The following is a 21159-nucleotide window of genomic DNA, read 5'->3' on the forward strand; positions in this document are numbered from 1 at the left end:
GCAGTCTCGCTCTTTCATCCTGGCTTGGCTAATATTTTAATATTTTTAGGCTGATCTTGGACTCCTGACCTCTGTTGGTCCACCCACCTTGGCCTTCCAAAGTCCTGGGATTACAGGTGTAAGCCACCATGCCCAGCCTCTGGTATGTCTTTATTAACAGCATGAGAACAGACTAATCCAGTAAATTGGTACCAGGAGTGGGGTGCTACAGTAAAGATAAGGGAAAATGTGAAAGGGCCTTGGGAAGTGGGTAACAGACAGAGGTTGGAAGAGTTTGGAGTGCTCAGAAAAAGAAAAATGTAGGAAAGTTGGGAACTTCTAGAGACTTAGAGGGCTCAGAACAGGAAGATGTGGAAAAGTTTGGAACCTCCTAGAGACTTGTTGAATGGCTTTGAGCAAAATGCTGATGATGCTATGAAAGATAAAGTCCAAGCTGAGATGGTTTCAGATGGAGATGAGGAACTTGTTGGGAACTGGACTGTAGTTATGCTTTAGCAAAGGGGCTGGTGACAGTTTGTCCCTACCCTAGAGATCTGTGGAACTTTGAACTTGAGAGAGGCGTTTTAGGGAAATCATCTCTAGATAAATTTCTTCCATCTGGCAGATAGTCTGACAATGCAATAGAAAAGAAAAACCCATTTTCTGGGGAGAAATTCAAGCCCACTGCATAAATTTGCATAAGTAACAAGGAGCCAAATGTTAATCATCTAGACAATGGGAGAAAATATCTCCAGTACATGTCAGACACCTTTATGGCAGCCCCTCCCATCATAGGCCTGGAGGCCTAGGAGGAAAAAATGGTTTTGTGGGCTGGGCCCCCCAGCTGTATGCAGCCTAGGGCCTTGGTGCCCTGCATCCCGGCTGCTCCAGTCATGGCTAAAAGGGGCAAAGGAATAGCTCAGGCCATGGCTTCACAGAGTGCAAGCCCCAAGCCTTGGCAACTTCCATGTGGTGTTGAGCCTGCAGGCATACAGAAGTCAAGAATTGATGTTTGGGAACCTTCACCTCGATTTCAGAGGATGTGTGGAAATCTGGATGTCCAGGCAGAAGTTTGCTGCATGGGTGGGGCCATCATGAAGAACCTCTGCTAGGGCAGTGTGGAAGGGAAATGTGGGGTGAGAGCCCCTATACAGAATCCCCACTAGGGCACTGCCTAATGGAGCTGTGAGAAGAGGGTGATGTGGTTTGGCTGTGTCCCCACCCAAATCTCATAAGTAATTCCCACATGTTGTGGGAGAAATCTGGTGGGAGGTAATTGAATCATGGGGGCGGGTCTTTCCCATGCTGTTCTCATGGTAGTGAATGAGGCTCATAAGAGCTGATGGTTTTAAAAATGGGAATTTCCCTGCACAAATCCTCTTCTCTTGTCTACCGCCATGTGAGATGTGCCTTTCACCTTCCACAATGATTGTGAGGCCTCCCCAGCCACATGGAACTATAAGTCCACTAAACCTCTTTCTTTTGTAAATTGCCCAGTCTCAGATATGTCTTTATCAGCAGTGTGAAAATGGACTAATAGAGTAAATTGGTACCAATAGAGTAGGGTGCTGCTGAAAAGATACCCAAAAATGTGAAAGCGACTTTCGAACTGGGTAACAGGCAAAGGTTGGAGGGCTCAGAAGAAGACAGGAAAATGTGGGAGAGTTTGGAACTTCTTAGAGTCTTGTTGAATGGCTTTGCCCCAAATGCTGATAGTGACATGGGCAGTAAAGTCCAGGCTGAGGTGCTTTCAGATTGAGTTGAGGAAATTGTTGGGAACTGGAGCAAAGGTGACTCTTTTTATGTTTTAGCAAAGAGACTAGAGGCATTTTGCCCCTGCCCTAAAGATTTGTGGAACTTTGAATTTGAGAGAGATGATTTAGGGTATTTGGTGGAAGAAATTTCTAGCAGCAAAGCATTCAGGAGGTGACTTAAGAGCTGTTAAAGGTATTCAGTTTTAAAAGGGAAACAAAAAGTTTGGAAAATTTGCAGCGTGACAATGTGATAGAAGAGAAAATCTCATTTTCTCAGGAGAAATTTAAGCCAGTTGCAGAAATTTGCATAAGTAATGAGGAGCTGAATGTTAATAACCGAGACAATGGGGAAAATGTCTCCAAGGCATGTCAGAGACCTTTGTGGCAGACCCTCCTATTACAGGCCTGGAAGAGTAATAGGAAAAAACGCTTTCATGTGCTGGGCCCAGGGTCCCTCTGCTGTATGCAGTGTAGGAACTTGGTCCGCTGTGTCCCAGCCACTCCAGCTATGACTAAAAGGGGCCAAGGTACAGCTCAAGATGTTGCTTCAGAGGGTGGAAGCCCCAAGCTTTGGCAACTTTCACGTGGTGTTGAGCCTGCAGGTGCACAGAAGTCAAGAAGTGAGGTTTTGGAACTTCTGCCTAGATTTCAGAGGATGTATGGAAATGCCTGGATGCCCAGGCAGAAGTTTGCTGCAGGGGCAGGGCCCTCATGGAGAACCTCTGCTAGAACAGTGCAAAAGGGAAACATGGGGTTAGAGCCCCCACATAGAGTCTATACTGGGGCACTGCCTAGTGGAGCTGTGAGAAGAGGGTCACCATCCTCCAGACCCCAGAATGGTAGATCCACTGACAGCTTTCACCATGCACCTGGAAAAACTGAAGGCACTCAATGCCAGGCTGTGAAAGATGCCAGGAAGGAGGCATACCCTGCAAAGTCATGGGGGCAGAACTGCTCAAGGCTGTGGGAGTCCACCTCTTAAGACATGGAGTCAAAGGAGATCATAGTGGAGCTCTAAGATTTGACTTCCTCATTGGATTTTGGATGTGCATGGGGCCTGTAGCCACTTTGTTTTGGCCAATTTGCCCTATTTGGAATGGGTGTATTTACCCAACACCTGTATCCCCATTATATCTAGGAAGTAACTAACTTGCTTTTGATTTTACAGGCTCATAGACAGAAGGGACTTGCCTTGTCTCAGATGAGACATTGGACTGTGGTCTTTTGAGTTAATGCTGAAATGAGTTAAGACCTTGGGGACTCTTGGGAAGGTATGATTGGTTTTGAAATGTGAGGTAATGAGATTTGGGATGGGCCAGGGGTGGAAGGATGTGGTTTGGCTGTGTCCCCACCCAAATCTCCATGCTGTTCTCATGATAGTGAGTTCTCACAAGATCTGATGGTTTTAGAAAGGGCTTTCCCAGCTTCACTCTGCACTTCTCCTTTCTGTTACCATGTAAAGAAGGACATGTTTGCTTCCCTTTCTGCCATGATATAAGTTTCCTGAGGACTCTCCGGCTATGAGGAACTGTGAATCAATTAAACCTCTTTCCTTTATAAATTACCCAGTCTTGGGTATGTCTTTATTAGCAGCATGAAAATGGACTAATACAGTGTGGCTAAGTGCTTATCTGGCTCTGCTATGACTAAAGTTAAATATCTTTAAACTGTGCAGGTGGGATAGTCTAGGATGCAAATATACTGAAGATCTAAATTGCATATAGAAAGTAACAACCCCACTCATCCAAACTTGGTAGCATTGCACATTGTTGTTAAAGAGAACTGACTCACAGCAGCTGTGGGTATTTCCAAGCCAAAATGATTGGTTAGAGAGGAAGGAATCCCACAGTGTACGATGGTCACCTGAACTAAAATGGGATGGCTCTGAGTGCTTTAAACCTCTCTCAAACATGTTAACTTGTGGTTCTTTGAGTAGGAGCCCAGGTTTTGTTAACAGATCTTTATAGTAGGTCTAGATGCTGAATCTGGGTGTTCTGTTAAGGATAGTATACCATTTGGAGATCCTTAGTTTCCACATGGTTTACAGTTAAAGGGTTGGTGGGTAGTGGTCTTTGGAGAGAAATACGGAGCTAGCCATGGAATTTTGACAATTTTTAGTTATTTCAAATTTTATGAGTCATTGCAGATTTTTCCCCAAGGTATATTTTCTTTTTAACTTTGCTGTATTTTTTTAAAAAAATTATTTTGAATGTTAGCATGAAAATCTAGATTTTATTGCATGAGAATGAAAAGCATGATTTCGGTGCAAATTATTTCAGAACTTCCGGTTGGCATTACATGTATATTCTATAAGAAACCTATGTGTCTTTATCCACTTCATCTCAATGCTAAGCTGATGTGCAGAAATAATTGAAAAGAAAATTAATTTTCTTATAATCTCTTGAGAACACACAATAAAGAGAATATATCCATAATGCGCAGTGAAATGTCTTAAAATCCTTTTTCCCCATCTTTTCATCTTATCTATTGCTGTGTAGCAAACCACCCTTGAATCAGTGACTGAAAATATCAATCACTGGCTATTATCTGTTGCAATTCTGTGGGTTGATGAGATCAATTGGGTGGTTTCAGTTCTTGTGCTGTTGGCTGGGGCTGTAGTCTTTTGGAGGCTCATTTGGGCTGGAACACCCAAGATGGCTCATTCCCATGGTTGGCAGTTGGCAGCACAACTGAGATGGTCCATCAGAATGTCTCAGTTTTCCTTACTATGGCTACTCAACGAGGCTTGAGCTTCTCACAGCATGGGAGCTCAGTTCTAAGAGGGAGCCCTCCAAGTACATGAAAAAGGCACTTTCAGATCTCTTTAGGCCCACTTTCAGAAGTTACATAGCATCACTTCCCTCACGTTCTATTGGCCAAAGCAAGTCTCCAAGCTATCTCAGAGTTAAAGGAGTTGAAGGATACCCTTTGCTATGGTCTGAATGTGTCCCTCCAAAATTCAGGTGGGAATCTGAGACCCAATGTGACAGTATTAAGAGGTAGGCCCTTCTGGAAAATGATTGTTATGAAGGTGGCACTTTGTGGATTAGTTCTCTTATAAAAGAGGTTGAAGGGAAAGCCATGGTCCCTTTTTTCCACCTTTCCTCATGTGAGGACACAGCATTTGTCCTTTCCTTCCCATGAAAAGAAGACACTGTCTATAAGGAATGGGCCGTTGCCAAACATTAAATCTGCCAGCATCTTGATCTTGGACTTTCCAGTTTTTAGAACTGTGAGAAATAAATTTCTGTTGTGTATAAACTACTCAACAACTCAGTCTAAAGTACTTGGTTATAGCAGCAGGAGTGGACTGACACTCTTCCTCTTGGTAGATGTAGTAGCAATCTTTATGGCCATCTTTAATCCACTACAGCATATCTTTCTCAGTAGTTCATACATGTTGCAGCTGCTCCCAAATCTCCCTCCTCTCTCACTCCCAACTCTGCCCAGACCCCATCACCAAATTCTGGCTCTGAAGTTGTTTTTCTCATATTCCCCTGCTTCCTTTCCAATTCATCATTTCATGTCTCTACTCTTTCTAGTGTAAATCCACTCAGCTAACCTTTTTAGTATTTCTTTCTTACTTGTTACCTTGAGTTTCATATAAACTGGGAGTTTATTAGGATTTTAAATAGCATATTGCTCCTCCATGGGAGTGAGCAGGAGTGGAAAGTGGACATGATTATTCATTTTATTCCTGTCAATCTATGTTTGTGTGGTGCACAGAACAATGGGAATTTATTTTATTCAATTGCATTTGATATCAGTGGAGTCTTAGAATGTGACACAAGGGTTGGGATATCAGAGAATGTGGCTGATTCAGAATTGAGTACTGGAGATTGCCTGAGGCACATCACGTATAAGGATTGATGGAAATGGTGCTTATTGGGCATCATGGTATTTTTTTTAATCCTGTTACTTTTATATTTTTATTTTATTTTTTAAAAATTGAAGTTCAGGGGTACATGTGCAGGATGTGCAGGTTTGTTACATAAGTAAACGTGTGCCATGGTGGTTTCCATCACCTAGGTATTAAGCCCAGCACCCATTAGCTATTCTCTTTGATGCCCTCCCTTGTCCCACTCCCTACCTTCTGACAAGCCCCAGTGTGTGGTGTTCCCTTCCATGTGTCCATTTATTCTCATTATTTAGCTCCCACTTATAAGTGAGAACATGCAGTATTTGGTTTTCTATTCCTGCATTAATTTGCTAAGGATAATGGCCTCCAGCTCGATCCATGTTCCTGCAAAGGACATGATGTCATTCCTTTTTAGGGCTGCATAGTATTCCATGGCATATACATACCACATTTTCTTAATCCCATTCCTTTTTTCTCCACAACCTCGCCAGCATCTGTTGTTTTTTGACTTTTAATGATAGCCATTCTGATTGGTGTGAGATGGTATCTCATTGTGGTTTTGATTTGCATTTCTCTAATGATCAGTGATATTGAGCTTTTTTTCATATGTTTGTTGGCTGCATGTATGTGTTCATTTGCGAAGTGTCCATTATGTTGTTTTGAAGAGCAATGTTGTTGGCCCTAGGTTTAAAGAGTTTTATTGCGAACTTGAGACTTCTTTGAAATAGATCCCCTGCAGAAGTTGGTTTCTGAAGAAAAAATAACGTTAAACAAATATACATTTCAGCAGTTCTGGCCCAATATTGTCTTCAGAACAAGAGTACATGTTGAGGCCTACAAGTCATATATTTAAATATTTTAAAATTATAACTCAAACTAGTAATCTGTTAAATAGAATCTGTTCTGTTCTCTTATCTTGACAAATATACCTTTATATTGACCTAGGAGGCTATGTGCAAATTTATGACTCTCAAGCTTCTCAGAGTTCTCTGATAAAATGTGGCAGCTTGGGGAAAACTGAGCCCGGACCCTGCCTTTTCCCCTTTCTCCCCACCACTAGGCTCCTCTTGTACTGAGAGAGGTCTGCCTCTATGTGTATGGACACTCCAGGTCATACTCCAGAGCTGTGTCCATAGTCCTTAAATACAGCAGTTCCTTAGCCACTCCTCTGGCCCGGGATGGGCAGATGGCCAGTGTCATCCACTTTTAGGAAGCACACCTGGTGAAACATTCCATTCCAGCCTTGGAAGCGGGTTCAACGATGCCTGGGCAGGAAAATCCAGGGTCCAGATTCCCAGAGCAGGGTCTACAAGAGGAGGCACAGCTTCCACATGAGCAAGTTTGACTCCATAGGCTTCTTGCTTTCTGGTGAGGAGTGTGGCAGGAAGGGTGCTAGAGTGAGCACAGGGCACAGAACAGGGGGACCTCTTGTCCAGGTCATGGGCAGTACTGCCTTGAGCCATGGGTGTGCAGGAATTCAACTCGATTTTTTCTTTTCTGCACAGGTTCAGCAGCCAGAGTCCTATCCTGTACTTCTCTTCACGTTGCAGACATCCACAAAAGAGTGAGACTCTTTTGGGCTGGATGGAAGAGCAAATGTGTGGGAGGCACTGAGGTTTGTGTATAAATGTGTTGAGTGGGGCCAAGGAGTACTTGTGGACTTCTGCTGGGAGGAATTAGGAGACTGAGCAAGACAGATTGCCTGGTCAGTGTGGAGGCATTAACTGTGCTATGTGAGATTGATAACATTTGGCTCTTGTCTAATGAGCCCACCTGGCCACACTGGGAATTGAATCTAGTCTAATCTAGTGATTAGCGGGTACCCATGTGTAGGTTATCCATAAGAATTCTCAAATATTGAAGAAGCTTAAAAAGTATGTTAAACAATCCTTTCTGCCCCGAGATCAAAGGAAGGAGAAAGATCTATATTGGATGTGCTGATCTATCCTTCAGTCTCAATGGATTCAGTTCCCTTGGAAATGCTTTTTTGTGCATGAGCAATCACTTGTATGTGAGACTTTCTGAGTCATTGATTAGTGTGGGTTTGCATCATCAGATACAGCTTGAAACCAATCCCCAGTCATCTTTTTGTGATTTTGTGACGGCAAGAATTTACATTCCTTCCCTGCCCCATGACTGCTATGTGCGTTCTAGGAAAAGTTGGCATTGGTTCTATCTGGATGTATTGATGTTGCCATTTTGGGGGAATATCCAGTGCCAGAAAATGCCTGGAACACCCTGATCCAGTGGGAGGGTGTTAAACCCTAATGGGTCTATGCCATTGTCAGTGTTCAGCAGGCCAGATGCCTTTGGAGGAAGAAGGTCAGGGGTTTGGACCCTTGGGGTTAACCACCACTCAATAATTTCCTACAGTCAGAGACTCACTTCTGTCTACTGATTACACTCCCACTGCCACTTTGCACTAAAGTACAAGTGCAGATTAAGTGAGTCATTCAGATGGTTGCAATAGCATACTACTGGGGGTAGCTGCTCTTCTGAACTGAGCTTGGGATATTACTTTACTTACTTTTTTTTTTTTTTTTGAAACAGAGTCTCACTCTATCACCTAGGCTGCAGTGCAGTGGTACAATCACAATTCACTGCAGCCTTGACCTCTTGGGCTCAAGCAGTCCTCCTACCTCAGCCTCCTGAGTAGCTGGGACTACAGGTGCGAGCCACCAGCCTGGCTACTTTTTAATTTTTTGTAGAGACAGGATCTCACTATGTTTCCCAAGCTGGTCTTGAACTTCTGGCCTCAAGCAATTCTCTTGCCTTGGCCTCCCCAAATTCTGGAATTACAGGCATCAGCCATCAGAACCGACCCACTTTATTTACTTCTGTGATGCCTATACATTGTGTTATCAATGAAACTTGGCATTCTATAACTGAGACTGGTCTCTGTTTTTAATTAATTTCTTTTTTTTGTAATTCCAGGGCTGCCACTAAGATTCAGATTCTGCATTTTGGGCATCAGAACTAGTTTTTTTTTTTGTTTGTTTGTTTTGAGGAAATATGCTATATGCTGGCATAGGGATGGCAATACAGCCTATGCATATGTGTTCATGGGAGTGTGCACACTTGTGTACATATTTGCATGTGTACCATGTGGTTGCCCCTGGAATCAATAAGGGAAATTCAAGGTGGGGGTTGGGGAAGGAACTATCTCAATGGCTTACAGAGTATTGGGAAATATAGAGTTTTTCAAAATAGAGGAGGATGGCTTGCACATAGCAGCTTCCTGGCCATTCCCAGGGGAAATTAAAATCCAACAGAAGAATCATAACATATTCCTTCTTTTAGTTCTCCATTTTTTCCCTTTATTTGGACATGAAAGAGTAGAAAAGAGAATTATTTTCTATTTTGCAATTTACAGCTCCTAAATATTCAGAGTAGAGTGGGCAGTCATATAATTGTTGTGACTGAGAATGACAATATTTTTCTGATTGAAAACATCTCTCAGTTGGCAAATATAGTGCTGGAAATTTATACCACTGTGTCACTTCACTAGGCTTAAAGCAGAATTCAGAAGGCTCTGTTAAAATCAGAAAGGTTATCTGAAAATATTCACTCATTATTACCTATTAGAAAGGATTACACTTTTTTTTTCACATTAAGTGAAATGAAACATAGCACAAGTAAATTTTGTAAAGATTCAAAGGAGAGGATCTATGATGGGGAGAAGCCTGGATGGAGTACTCTTCAGGGAGGGCTTTGAATTACCAGGGGCTAAGTTGTGTGCATTCGAGTCCTGGAGAGAAAGAGGTGGATGCACTTTGAAGAAAACTGAGGAAAAATTGAACAAAATTTTGAATTTATAATTTTGTTCAGAGTAAACCTTGGATATTTAACTTATTATATTTTATTGCTAGCTATTAATGCTTTCTATATGCTAAGCATTCAAAGTCCTTTACAAATATTAACTGCTTAAAACCTTCAATTATAAGGTGGGTACTATTAAAATCATCCTTATTATGCCAGTGAGAAAGCAGGAAGGAAGAAGTGATTTTCCCAGGTGCTATAGGTAGCTGTGATTTGAATCTAGGCATTCTGCCTCTAAGTCAGCAGTCAAAACTACACTGACATCTGTGATGCATGTGAAAATACACAGGTGTTGGCCGGGCGCGGTGGCTCACGCCTGTAATCCCAGCACTTTGGGAGGCCGAGGCCGGCAGATCACAAGGTCAGGAGATCGAAACCATCCTGGCTAACACAGTGAAACCTCGTCTCTACTAAAAATACAAAAAAATTAGCCGGGCTTGGTGGCGAGCACCTGTAATCCCAGCTACTTGGGAGGTTGAGGCAGGAGAATGGCGGGAACCCTGGAGGCAGAGCTTGCAGTGAGCTGAGATCCCGCCACTGCACTCCAGCCTGGGCGACAGAGTGAGACTCCATTTCAAAACAACAACAACAACAGAAATACACAGGTGTCACAAATGTCAGGATTCAGAGAGGAGCATAATTGCACTTATTCCTTTATCTTGATCTTTTTTTTTCCAGAAAACCTTATGCTGATGACCAAGATGTGTATTTTGGTTGTTTTAAATTTGTCTGCATGCATTCTTACCATTATCTAATCACCATCTTCCACTTGCTAGGATGACATTCTTCTCTAGCGTAAAATTCATTCATTCATTCCTGTGGGAAACATGATATGCTGCTCTCTTTTATTTAGTTTCTAATATATGAACATGAAAGAGGTTGTGGACTATTTTGCAATGCTTCTGTTTACAAATGATGCCTATTTCTAGGCAAGATAAGACAGAAACTATAATTTAGTAAAGATTTATTGAGCATCTACTATGTTTTAGGCATTATAGTAAGCACTTTGTAAGTATTTTCGTGTTTAATCCTTGCCACTAACCTATGAAGTAGCTACTATTATCGCCTTCATTTTATAAAAAGTAAACTGAGAAATAACAAAGTGAAAACAAAAGAACAAAACCCAGAAAAAACAAAAACAAAAACAAAATACCTAGAAATGAACTGAGCCAGCATTTAAACCAATAGTCTGCTCCAGAGAACAGCATCAGATTGTCTGTACTAGAATTTTGGGTTCCATTACTATAGATTAAATGAGTTAGCACGTACAAATTACATGGATAAATATCACCTGGTAAAAAGCAAGTACTTAATAAAGGTTAACTATTAGTTTGTTACCTGAGTATATTGCATGATGCTGATTCATCTCATCACTGAGGTACTGAGAATAGTACTCAACAGATTTTCAACCTTTTCTTCCCTCCCTCCCACATCATGTAATTCCTGGTGTCTATTGTTGCCATCTTTATGTCCATGAGTGCCCAAAGTTCGGCTCCCACTTACAAGTGAGAACATGTGGTATTTGGTTTTCTGTTCCTGTGTTAGTTTGCTTAGAATAATGGCCTCTAGATGCATTTGTGTTGCTGCAAAGGACATGATATTTCTTTTTTATGGGTGCGTAGTATTCCATGGTGTATATGTACCACGTTTTCTTCATCCAAGCCACCGTTGGTGGGCACCTAGGTTGACTCCATGTCTTTGTTATTGTGAATTGTGCTGTGATGAACATATGAGTGCATGTGTCTTTTTGGTAGAATTATGTTTTCCATTGGATATATACCCAGTAATAGAATTGTTGGCTTGAGTGGTGGTTCTGTTTTAAGTTATTTGAAAAATCTCCAAATAGCTTTCCACAGTGGCCGAACTAACTTACATTCCCACAAACAGTATATAAGCATTCCCTTTTTTCCACAACTTCACCAACATCTGTTGTTTTTTGACTTTTCTTTTTTGAGATAGAGTTGCACTCTTGTTGCCCAGTCTGGAGTGCAATGACACACGATCTCGGCTCATGGCAACCTCTGCCTCCTGGGTTCAAGCAATTCTCCTGCCTCAGCCTCCCAAGTAGCTGGTATTACAGGCATGCACCACCATGCCCGGCTAATTTTGTAGTTTTAGTAGAGATGGGGGTTTCTCCATGTTGGTGAGGCTGGTCTCAAACGCCCGACCTCAGGTGATCTGCCTGCCGCGGCCTCCCAAAGTGCTGGGATTATAGGCATGAGCCACTGTGCCTGGCCCTTGACTTTTTAATAATAGCCATTCTGTCTGGTATGAGATGATATCTCATTGTGGTTTTCTCATTTGCATTTCTCTGATGATTAGTGATGATGGGAACTTTTGTCTTATTTTGTTTTTGTTTAGTTTATTAAATTTTTAAAATTAAAGCCTAAAATGTATACAGAAAATGTATATTTCCTAAAGTGTAGAATTCACTGAGTTTTTGCAAACTGATTACTCTCATGTAATCAGCATTCAGATGAAGAACAGAATGTGTCCAGTACCTAGAGACCACTTTTGTTCCTTCTGGGCACTATCCCCAAACCTCAGGAGTAACCACCATCCTGACTCCCAACAGCATTGATTTGCCTTCACTTTTTTGGAGGGGGGGCGGGCGGGACACAGAGTTTCACTCTTTTTTCCCAGACTGGAGTGCAATGGCACAATCTTGGCTCACTGCAGTCTCTGCCTACTGGGTTCAAGTGATTCTCCTGCCTCAGCCTCCTGAGTAGCTGGGATCACAGGCATGTGTCACCATGCCCGACTAATTTTGTATTTTTAGTAGAGACGGGGTTTCTCCATGTTGGTCAGGCTGGTCTTGAACTCCTGACCTCAGGTGATCTGCCCACCTTGGCCTCCCAAAGTGCTGGGATTACAGGTGTGAGCCACCGCACCCAGCCTCTTGTTTTATCTTTTATAGAAATGGAAGCAGGGAGTTTTATTCTTTTGTGTCAGGCCTCTTTCACTCCAATTATGTCTGTGAGATTCATCCTTATTGTTGCATGTACTTAAGCTTGTTCATTCTTATTATATTACATTGTATGAATATACCACAATCTATTTATCCTATTGCATTGTTGACAGGCATTTGAGTAGTTTCCAGTTTGGAGCACTTATGAGTAGTGCTATGTTAAATGTTCTAGTGCATGTCTTTGGTAAACATGTATTAGCTATTTTTACTGACCATTATGTACATTAGAGAAAATTTGGCATGATGATTTAGTCAGAAGGAAATAAAAAACAAGAAGATCCTGTTATTAGTGTATTAAATATTAATGTCGATTGAGAAAATATTGCAAAACAAAAGAAAACATGATTTTGAAATTTGTGGCACACCAAGGTGTCCATAAATCAATAAGAATGTCTTACATATTACAAAATGAGAGAGCAAGTTTCAAATATCTCATCATGAAGAATGATAGGTGGTGAAATGATGGATATGGTAATTAGCTTGATTTAATTATTCCACATGCTATACACATATAGAAACATCACATTATACCCCATAAATGTATACAACTATGATTTGTCAATTAAAGACAGTTATTATTAGATTAAAAAACCTATCAGAACTTGGTAGAGCTATCCATCAGTTCCCTGGTTCATCTAATGTATGTGAATCTGTACCTTCAAAAAATAAGATACACTTTCTAGCTCACAAATGAAAAGAAAGACCAATGGATATTGCACTGGAGGAGGAGTATGCTACAGTTTCCAGGAGGTCAAGAATTGTGATGGCAGCTCTGAAGGTGAGGGTTGTGGATGGCCCATAGCAGACTCAAGGTGGCCATTCATGAGATGTGCTGATTTTTCATGGTCATGTCTAAATTGGGATGGAGAGTCTGCTAAAACTCATCAGCCCACTTCGTTATATAACAAAAAGTTGAGCGAAGAACTTAAATAATATTGAAAAAAACAATTGTTTAGGAGTATGTGACTAGGGTTCCAAATAATTATAGTTGGACAAAGTCAGCATGTATCTCACATGAAAACAAATAACAGTAACAGGAAGTAAAGTGCAATGTGCCTCTGGTGACTTTGAAGTCTGGGGTGGGAAACTAAATGTAGGGTGTTAATAGATTCTTCTAATTGAAGGTTGTACTTGGAAGAGAAAGAGGAGCTAGAGAGAGAATAGTTGAAGCTTCAGTATTTCAAAAATATAGGATTTGATTTAAGAGTCATCAGTTTCTGACAAGAGACAAATTTGAAGTGATGAATATTGAGGAAAATATTGTATCTTAGACTTGTGGATTAAATTAACTTTACATTCATTTTAAGAGGGTGGCAAACACTCAACGATAATCATCAAGCTAAACAGTGTGCTGTCCGTGAATGACTCACAAAAGTAAATAGCGTAGAGGAGGTGCTTCATCTTCCACAGAGGAATAACAGAGAAATGGAGATAATTTTGTCAAAATCAGAGCCCTGAAGATGAGCATTTCATCTCTGAAAAGACAGAAAAGGTAATGGCAGTAAATGTCAGGGACATTCAGGGTGGGAAGATGTCTGTCCAACCTGTGTATTTTATAGATGAGTAAAATAGAAAACTGGTGAAGGATGAGTCAGGTTCTTGAGTCAGGCTCTCTGGGTTTAAATCCTGGTGCTCAGACTGACTCTCTTTGCCCTGTTTTTCTTTTGTAAAATGAGGTAGTAATTGTATCTAAATCAGAATTGTTTTGAAGGCTAAGTGAAATAATGTAGATAGTGCTGAACAAGTGCCTGATATGGAACACATGTTAGTTATTGATTTTGAGTGACTGCCCTAAAGTTTTACAGCTAGTTAACAGTAGAGTTGCAACTAGATCTCAAGTTTACCAGGCCCTCAAACTTCCAATTTAGTGTCTTCCAAACATATCACATTGTGTCTTACAGGGATTTTGGAAACCCCTTTTCTTTGCTCTGAATTCAGAACCAGTTTTGGTGTAGACATGAGAGTCAGGGAGATGGGACCAAAATATATTTTTTTCACTCATAAAAGCTGGATTAAAGGTTATGACTTAGATCGAGGACAGCTAGATAAACTTTCCTTTGGTATAGATTGGGGCAAGGATTCCCCTACTGGGAATCCCAGTTCACCTGCCCGCTCCCTTGCCACAGTCTATACCAAAGGAAAGTTTATCTGCAGCTGAGACTGCTGTCTTGCCTTAGCGGGTAAAGGGAGGAAGGGGTATGAGAGAGGAGAGGAAAGGGCAGAAAGATCCCAAATCTCTCTTGTGTAGAAATTGTGAGCTATATTAGCTCTACTCAGTAGATAAATATGCACTAATGACTGTCATCCACCAACTAGGTGATGTAGTCTACCATATCAGATCCCAAGTCCCTCTTGTGTAGAAGATGTGAAATATTAGCTTTACTCAGTCGATAAATAGGCACTAGTGGCTATCGCCCACCAGCTAGGTGATGCAGTTTACTTTCCAAGGTAGATTACTTAGTAGACCTCTTTGGGGGATGACCAAAATTGGGCAGAAAAAGGAGAGAAAGGAACCTCTGTGCAGAGGGAATAGTGTATGAATAGGCTATACCAGAATATCAAAACCATGAAGTGAGTGCAGACTCCTGGAGGAGGAATGCCAGCAAATCAGGACTAGGGAATCAGCTTTCCTCCTCCAGCTTGTCTCAATGCTGACACAGCAATTCCAGATTTTAAAATTAAAACAAAGAACTTGCTGATGATATAGAAATAAAGAGAACACAATTTATTAACTCATTTAACAAATGTGGAACAATATTTTTCCATTTTCAACCCTATTAACTGAAGAACAAGTTTGTTTTTAAATATCAGCTAGATTGCCTTGCTATTTTTAAGGCCCTCTAGTGATGTACAATTGCAGTAGAATACAATCCAAGCTCCTTACTACGACATTCAAGACTTTACCTGTCAGTTCCAACTCTTTGTTCCTTACTTGCCAAGATCCATCCGCATAGCCTCTTTCTATTCCTTGGTCATGCCAAGCTTGCTCCAACTGCTATAGGGCCTATGGACTCAAGGTCCAGATCTTAATGCTGGTTTTTCATGTTATTCAGTTGCAGCTCAAATATTGCCATGTAGAGAGGCTTTGTCTCACCACCCTATCTCTAGTGCCCTTCCCATCACACTAATACATGACCTGTCTTATATGTTGTATTGGTTGCAATTTACATCTGAAACAACCTTGCTCATTTATTTGTTTATTTGCTCTTTGTCAGGTCTTATTCTACTACAATTAAAAGCTTCAAAAGAGCAGGGATCTTGCTCTGTCATTCACTGATGATCTTTGCAGGCCGAAAGAGTGCTGGTATATAGTGGGCTCTTGAAAAATATTGTTAAAAGAATGATTAAATAAGTAAACAAATGGATGAATGAATACAGCTTATAAGACTCTGGGGACTTCAAGGCCAATAGAGATTCTTTCCAGAACTCACAGTCTAGTTAATTAACTTTAGTGAAACGTATTAAGTGCTGTAGTAAAGGCACATATAAAATGTGTTGCAAGAGCGGAGATGGAGAACTGGAAGGAAGCCTCCAGTGTAATCACTTTTTCTATGAGAAAGTAATTCCATGAGAAAAAGTGATTACACAGTAGGTCTCCTTGGGGTATGATGGAGAGTTGGCTAGAAAAAGAAGAGGAGGAAGGACATTCTAGGTAGAGGTAACAGTATATGAATAGCTTGTTTTTGGACATCAAAACAATGAAGAGAGAGCAGACTCCAGGTACTCAGAAATGTCATTCTGGTCTTTCATGAAGCAAATTTTATAAATAACATAAAAAAGCATAGTATGATTCCATGTCAGGGATCCTAGCTCATAGATGACATGGTTCACGAGGAATTAGAAGAATCCTCCTTAACAATAACTACGAATTACCAACAAGAAAGGAGGAGGATCTAAGAGGCTGTTGGATATATTTAGATTTTAGGTAGAAAAATAAACAGAATATACATAGAGGAGACCATGCTTTTGGAGAAGCAGAATAAGGGAGATGAACGTTAAGAATTATGTGAGACCAGAAGAAACGGTGGCTTAGAAAAATTCTAATAGCTAAAAATGACTTTCAGACCCTCAGTTGGAAAAAGCAATATAATCCCTCATGGAAGAGACAACCCCTTTACTTACAGAAGTTAGCATAATACAGTGGTTGAGAGAAAGAAGGCAAACCTTATTCTCTATCATTTTATTTCTAGCTTTTCCAGTCAGTGAAATAATTTCCGATTGGAAAGGTTACAGGCAGCAGCAAGTGCAGGGAATGAAGATCTAGGTAGATGAATTTCATTTTATATGAATTTATGTTTCCAGACTAAAAATACATTAAAATTAATAAAACAATTGAATGATTTGCTAGTGGAGAGACTTGTTCATGTGTTTGAAGTATGAAAAATGAGAGAAGGGAGTATCAGAAGAAGTAAGGGCAAGTATAGAAGAAAAAGGTTGTTGTCCATTTAGGTATGACCTGTAGGCTATTGTAAGCTAATTTTGGTTTAAGCACACATAGAAATTACCTATACTCTCCAATAAATACCCTTTTAAATTATAATAACTGTGTCTAAATCCAGATATTTCTGGCTTAGCTTAGTTGTGAAGATTTGGGTTTAGTTATTTTTCAGTATCTATCTATCTATCTATCTATCTATCTATCTATCTATCTATCTATCTATCTATCTATCTTTTTTCCCTAAAACTTTTCTGGATCTCAGACATTGCTCCCAAAGGTGCCCTTTGGCTGACCAGTGCAATGGAGAAAATCTCTCAGAACCATCATACTTTGGTTTGGGACACCGATTCCTTAATTAATATTTAGGAATTATTGTGAAATAATATTGTGTTTTAAGAGAATTGTTAACTATATGAGAAAACTATTATTCAGCTCACAAAGACATGCTCTTCCACTCTTAATTATTTAGCAGGAAATGTATGTTCTGAATGTATCTGGCACATACGTGTATTCATGACACATAACTGGATTTTTTGAGGTCTTTAAAGGGTAAAAGGGAGAAATGATTAAAGCATCCTTGGGGAAATGTGGCAAACTCTTTGAGTCACAAAATTACCCCCAAATAGAGCATGTTCAAAGGGACTTTTTGTCTGCATAGTGATTAAATTATTATTTTTTTTCATTCGAACTACATACACTTTTGCAACTTAGGATTTAGCAACTCATCTAAACCACTGAACGTTAGGAAGTATTCCTGCCCAGTTTCTTAGAACTTTCACTGTTCCCTTTTCTTCTGAAGGCTGTTGTTATGAACATATGTGTCAAAAATGATTTATGTGCTTCAAGATAAGTCTTGATCCATGTTGTTAGTCAAAATCTTACTGGGCTGATTCAGGACTGTAGCGAAAACAAATTTATGAATTGACATAGTCAAACCGTGAAACATAGACATTAAAGTTTTAGATTGTTGCAGTTAGATTGTCTCGCTGAGTTCCACACCTTTTTGTTAAAATGGTTTTAACTTTGAATTGTACATTGCATTAAGTCAATACATTTAAAGGTGTTTATTCTTGGTATTTACTAAATTTAAAATTACAAACAGAGGCCGGGCGCGGTGGCTCACACCGGTAATCTCAGCACTTTGGGAGGCCGAGGCGGGCAGATCATGAGGTCAGGAGATCCAGACCATCCTGGCTAACATGGTGAAACCCCGTCTCTACTAAAACTACAAAAAATTAGCCGGGCGTGATGGTGGGCGCCTGTAGTCCCAGCTACTCGGGAGGCTGAGGCAGGAGAATGGTGTGAAAAAAAAAATTACAAACAGAACAGGTTTTTTTTTTTTGCTCTAATGAGAGTAGATAGTAATAACAATTTTAGCAGTAATAATTATATTTCAGATGATTGATGTAATTTTTTGTCTCAAAGAAGAATTTTAAAATTTAGCAGGCTTTTAAGTTGCAAATTCTAAGATGCACATTCCCCAGACATAATAGCAGACATTCAAGAGATATTGAAAATTGAGTTTTTCTGTTAAGTCCAAGAGCCTCCAGATAAGAGTCTACACATCTTGGAAGAATTTGTGAACATTCTTTAACCTTTTCCTTCCAATGCTCCAGTGAGAAGAGAAAACTTTACAATATATTAAAGCAATCTTAGAAATAAATATGAAGAATTTCCTTAGAAATGTTCAAGGAAATAAAGATTATCTGAGGGAAAATATGAAATGTAAAGAGAAGGAAACTGTATTGAAGTTGGTTAAAATCAATGTAAGATTTATGGTATGAAAAAGATACTTACGCACCTCTAAAGTGGTTCTCTAAAACCAGTCTTTTGCTGTAGGGTAGATCGGGGTTGTTACTCAAAAGGAACAGATTGCTTTCAATATAGAATGAGGGCAAAATAATTATGTACATTCACTTCCTCCCTCCCTCCTCTCTCCTTTCTTCCCTACTGTCTCTCTCTCCTTTGAACACTTACTATGTGCTCCCACTGCAGTTAAGTTATATTGGTCATACTGTGATAGGAAGAGAGACTCCCAGCTCTTATAAAGCTTGGAGGCTAGTGGGAAACTGTCATATACAGACATTAAAACGAGGGCATTGAGGGGATGTCCCTGAATTCTGTACCGTTGTAGATTCTCCATGTGCATGTGGTTGATATGTTCTCCTGCTTGTCTCACTTCCTTCTCCTTCTCCTTCTCCTCCTCTCCTCCTCCTCCTCTTCCTCCTCCTCCTCCTCCTCCTCCTCCTCCTCCTCATCCTTCTTCTTCTTCTTTTTTGGCTATTTAATCAAATTGTTTTTTTTTTTTTAAATAAAGCTATTCTAGTTATTTGTAATTTTTTGTCTTTTTGGTAATAGCCATCCTATAACTCATTATGGTTTTGGTTTGCATTTCCCTGATGTTTAGAGCATTTTTTTCATGTGTTTTTTTTTTTTTGATCGTTTGATGCATGTCTTCTTCTGAGTACTGTCTGCTCAGATCATTTGCCCATTAAAAAAATTTTTTTTTGTCATGGTTAAGATGTTTGAGTTTCCCGTTTGTGTATCCTGAATATGAATTCCTTGCCAGTGAATGGTTTGCGAATATTTTCTCCCATTCGTTGGTTTGTCTTTTCACTCTGTTGTTTGTTTCCTTTGCTCTGCAGAAGCTTTTTAGTTTGATATGATCCCATTTATTTTTGCTTTTGTTGCATGTGCTTTGGAGGTCTTATTCATAAAATATTTTCCCTGTGTTTTCTTCTAACAGTTTTATAGTTTTAGATAGTACATTTATGTCTTTGATCCATTTTGAGTTGATTTTTGTATAGGGTGAGATATTGGGGTCTAGTTAAATTCTTCTGTATATGGATATCCATTTTCCCCAGAACCATGTATTGAAGAGACTGCCCTTCCACCAATGAGTGTTTTTGGCACCTTTGTGAAAAATCAGTTGGCTATAGATACATGGATGAATTTCTGGGTTCTGTATCCTGTTCTGTTGGTCTAGGTGTCTGTTTTTATTCCAATGCCATTTCTATTTTGGTTACTACAGCTTTGTAGTATATTTTGAAGTCAGTCAGTGTGATGCCTCCAGCCTTGTTCTTTTTGCTCAGGATTGCTTTGGCTATTAGGAATCTTTTGTGGTTCCATACAGATTTTAAGACTTTTTTCCTATTTCTGTGAAGACTGTCATTAATATTTTAATAAGGATTGCATTGTATATGTAGATTGCTCAGTGTGGACATCTTAATACTATTAATTCTTCTGATCTATGAGCATGAGGTGTCTTTCTATTTGTATACTATTCACTTACTTTCATCAGTGTTTTGTTTTCCTTGTAGAGTTCTTTCACATCCTTGGTTAAATTTATTCCTAGGTATTTTTTTTGTGTGTGTTGCTATTGTAAAGGAGATTGCCTTCTTGGTTGCTTTTTCAGCTAATTTGTTGTTTGTGCATAGAAATGATACTGATTTTTGCATATGAATTTTGCATCTTGCAACTTTACTGAATTTATTAGTTCTAAGAGTTTTTAGGTAGAGTTTTTAGGTTTTTCTATATATAAGATCATGTCATCTGAAAACAGACTATTTGATTTCCCCCTTTTCAATTTAGTGCACTTTAGTTCATTCTCTTGTTTAATTGTTCTGGCAAGGACTTCTAGTACTATGTTAGATAGGAATGGTGAGACTGGGCATCCTTGTCTTATTCTAGTTCTTAGTAAAAACGTTTTCAGCCCTTTCCCATGTTAGCTGTAGGTTTGTAATATATTGCCTTTATTGTGTTGAAGTACTCTCCTTCCATCCCTAATTTATTAAGAGTTTTTATAATGAAGGGATGTTGAATTTTATCAAATGCTTTTTCTGCATCTATTGAGATGATCATATGGTTTTTATTCTTCATTCTGTTAATGTGGTATATCATGTTTGTTGATGTATCATGTTTATTGATTTGCATATGTTCAACCATCCTTGCATTCCTGGGATAAATCCCAGTTGACAATGACTTCTTCTTTTTCTTCTTCTTTTGGCTATTATCTTCTTGGTGTATTGTTGGATTTGGTTTGCTAGTATTTTGTTGAGGTTTTTTTGTGTCTGCGTTGATCAGGAATATTGGCCTGTAGTTTTCTTTTTATGTTGTGTCCTTGTCTGGTTTTGGTATCAGGGTTATGCTGGCTTCATCAAATGAGTTACGAAGAGTTTCTTCCACTTCAAATTTTTTGAAATAATTTGAGAAGAATTGATATTAATTCTTTAAAATTTTGGTAGAATTTGGCAGAAAAGTCATTCTGTGCTGGAAGACTTTTTATTATGGATTCAATCTCATTGCTTGTTGTTGGTCTATTCAGGTTTTCCATTTATTCTTT

At 39.6% G+C, this 21159-nt stretch overlaps 2 protein-coding genes across 9 annotated transcripts in view; one reads left to right on the forward strand and one right to left on the reverse strand.

Moving 5' to 3' along the window:
* Positions 1–2497, reverse strand: part of JAM2 (junctional adhesion molecule 2) — a 215544-nt gene extending 213047 nt beyond the window's left edge. The window contains exon 1 of the mRNA XM_050784777.1: positions 2494–2497. The gene's annotated coding sequence lies outside the window, so the exon portion shown is untranslated. The remainder of the gene's footprint in view (positions 1–2493) is intronic.
* Positions 1–21159, forward strand: part of MRPL39 (mitochondrial ribosomal protein L39) — a 238319-nt gene that overhangs the window by 101634 nt on the left and 115526 nt on the right. For 2 of the 8 annotated variants that reach the window (XM_050784753.1, XM_050784751.1), the window contains exon 11: positions 7098–7207. The exons of 4 other annotated variants lie outside the window; for them this stretch is intronic. In XM_050784753.1, coding sequence (XP_050640710.1) covers positions 7098–7206 — 109 coding nt within the window. In that variant the 3' untranslated portion in view covers position 7207. Of the gene's footprint in view, positions 1–49; positions 84–7097; positions 15749–21159 lie in introns of those variants that run through there. 2 more of the 8 variants (XM_050784752.1, XM_050784757.1) reach the window with 2 other exon arrangements.

Source organism: Macaca thibetana, chromosome 3 (genome assembly GCF_024542745.1).
Source record: "Macaca thibetana thibetana isolate TM-01 chromosome 3, ASM2454274v1, whole genome shotgun sequence".
In the NCBI taxonomy this organism is placed as follows: Eukaryota; Metazoa; Chordata; class Mammalia; order Primates; family Cercopithecidae; genus Macaca; species Macaca thibetana.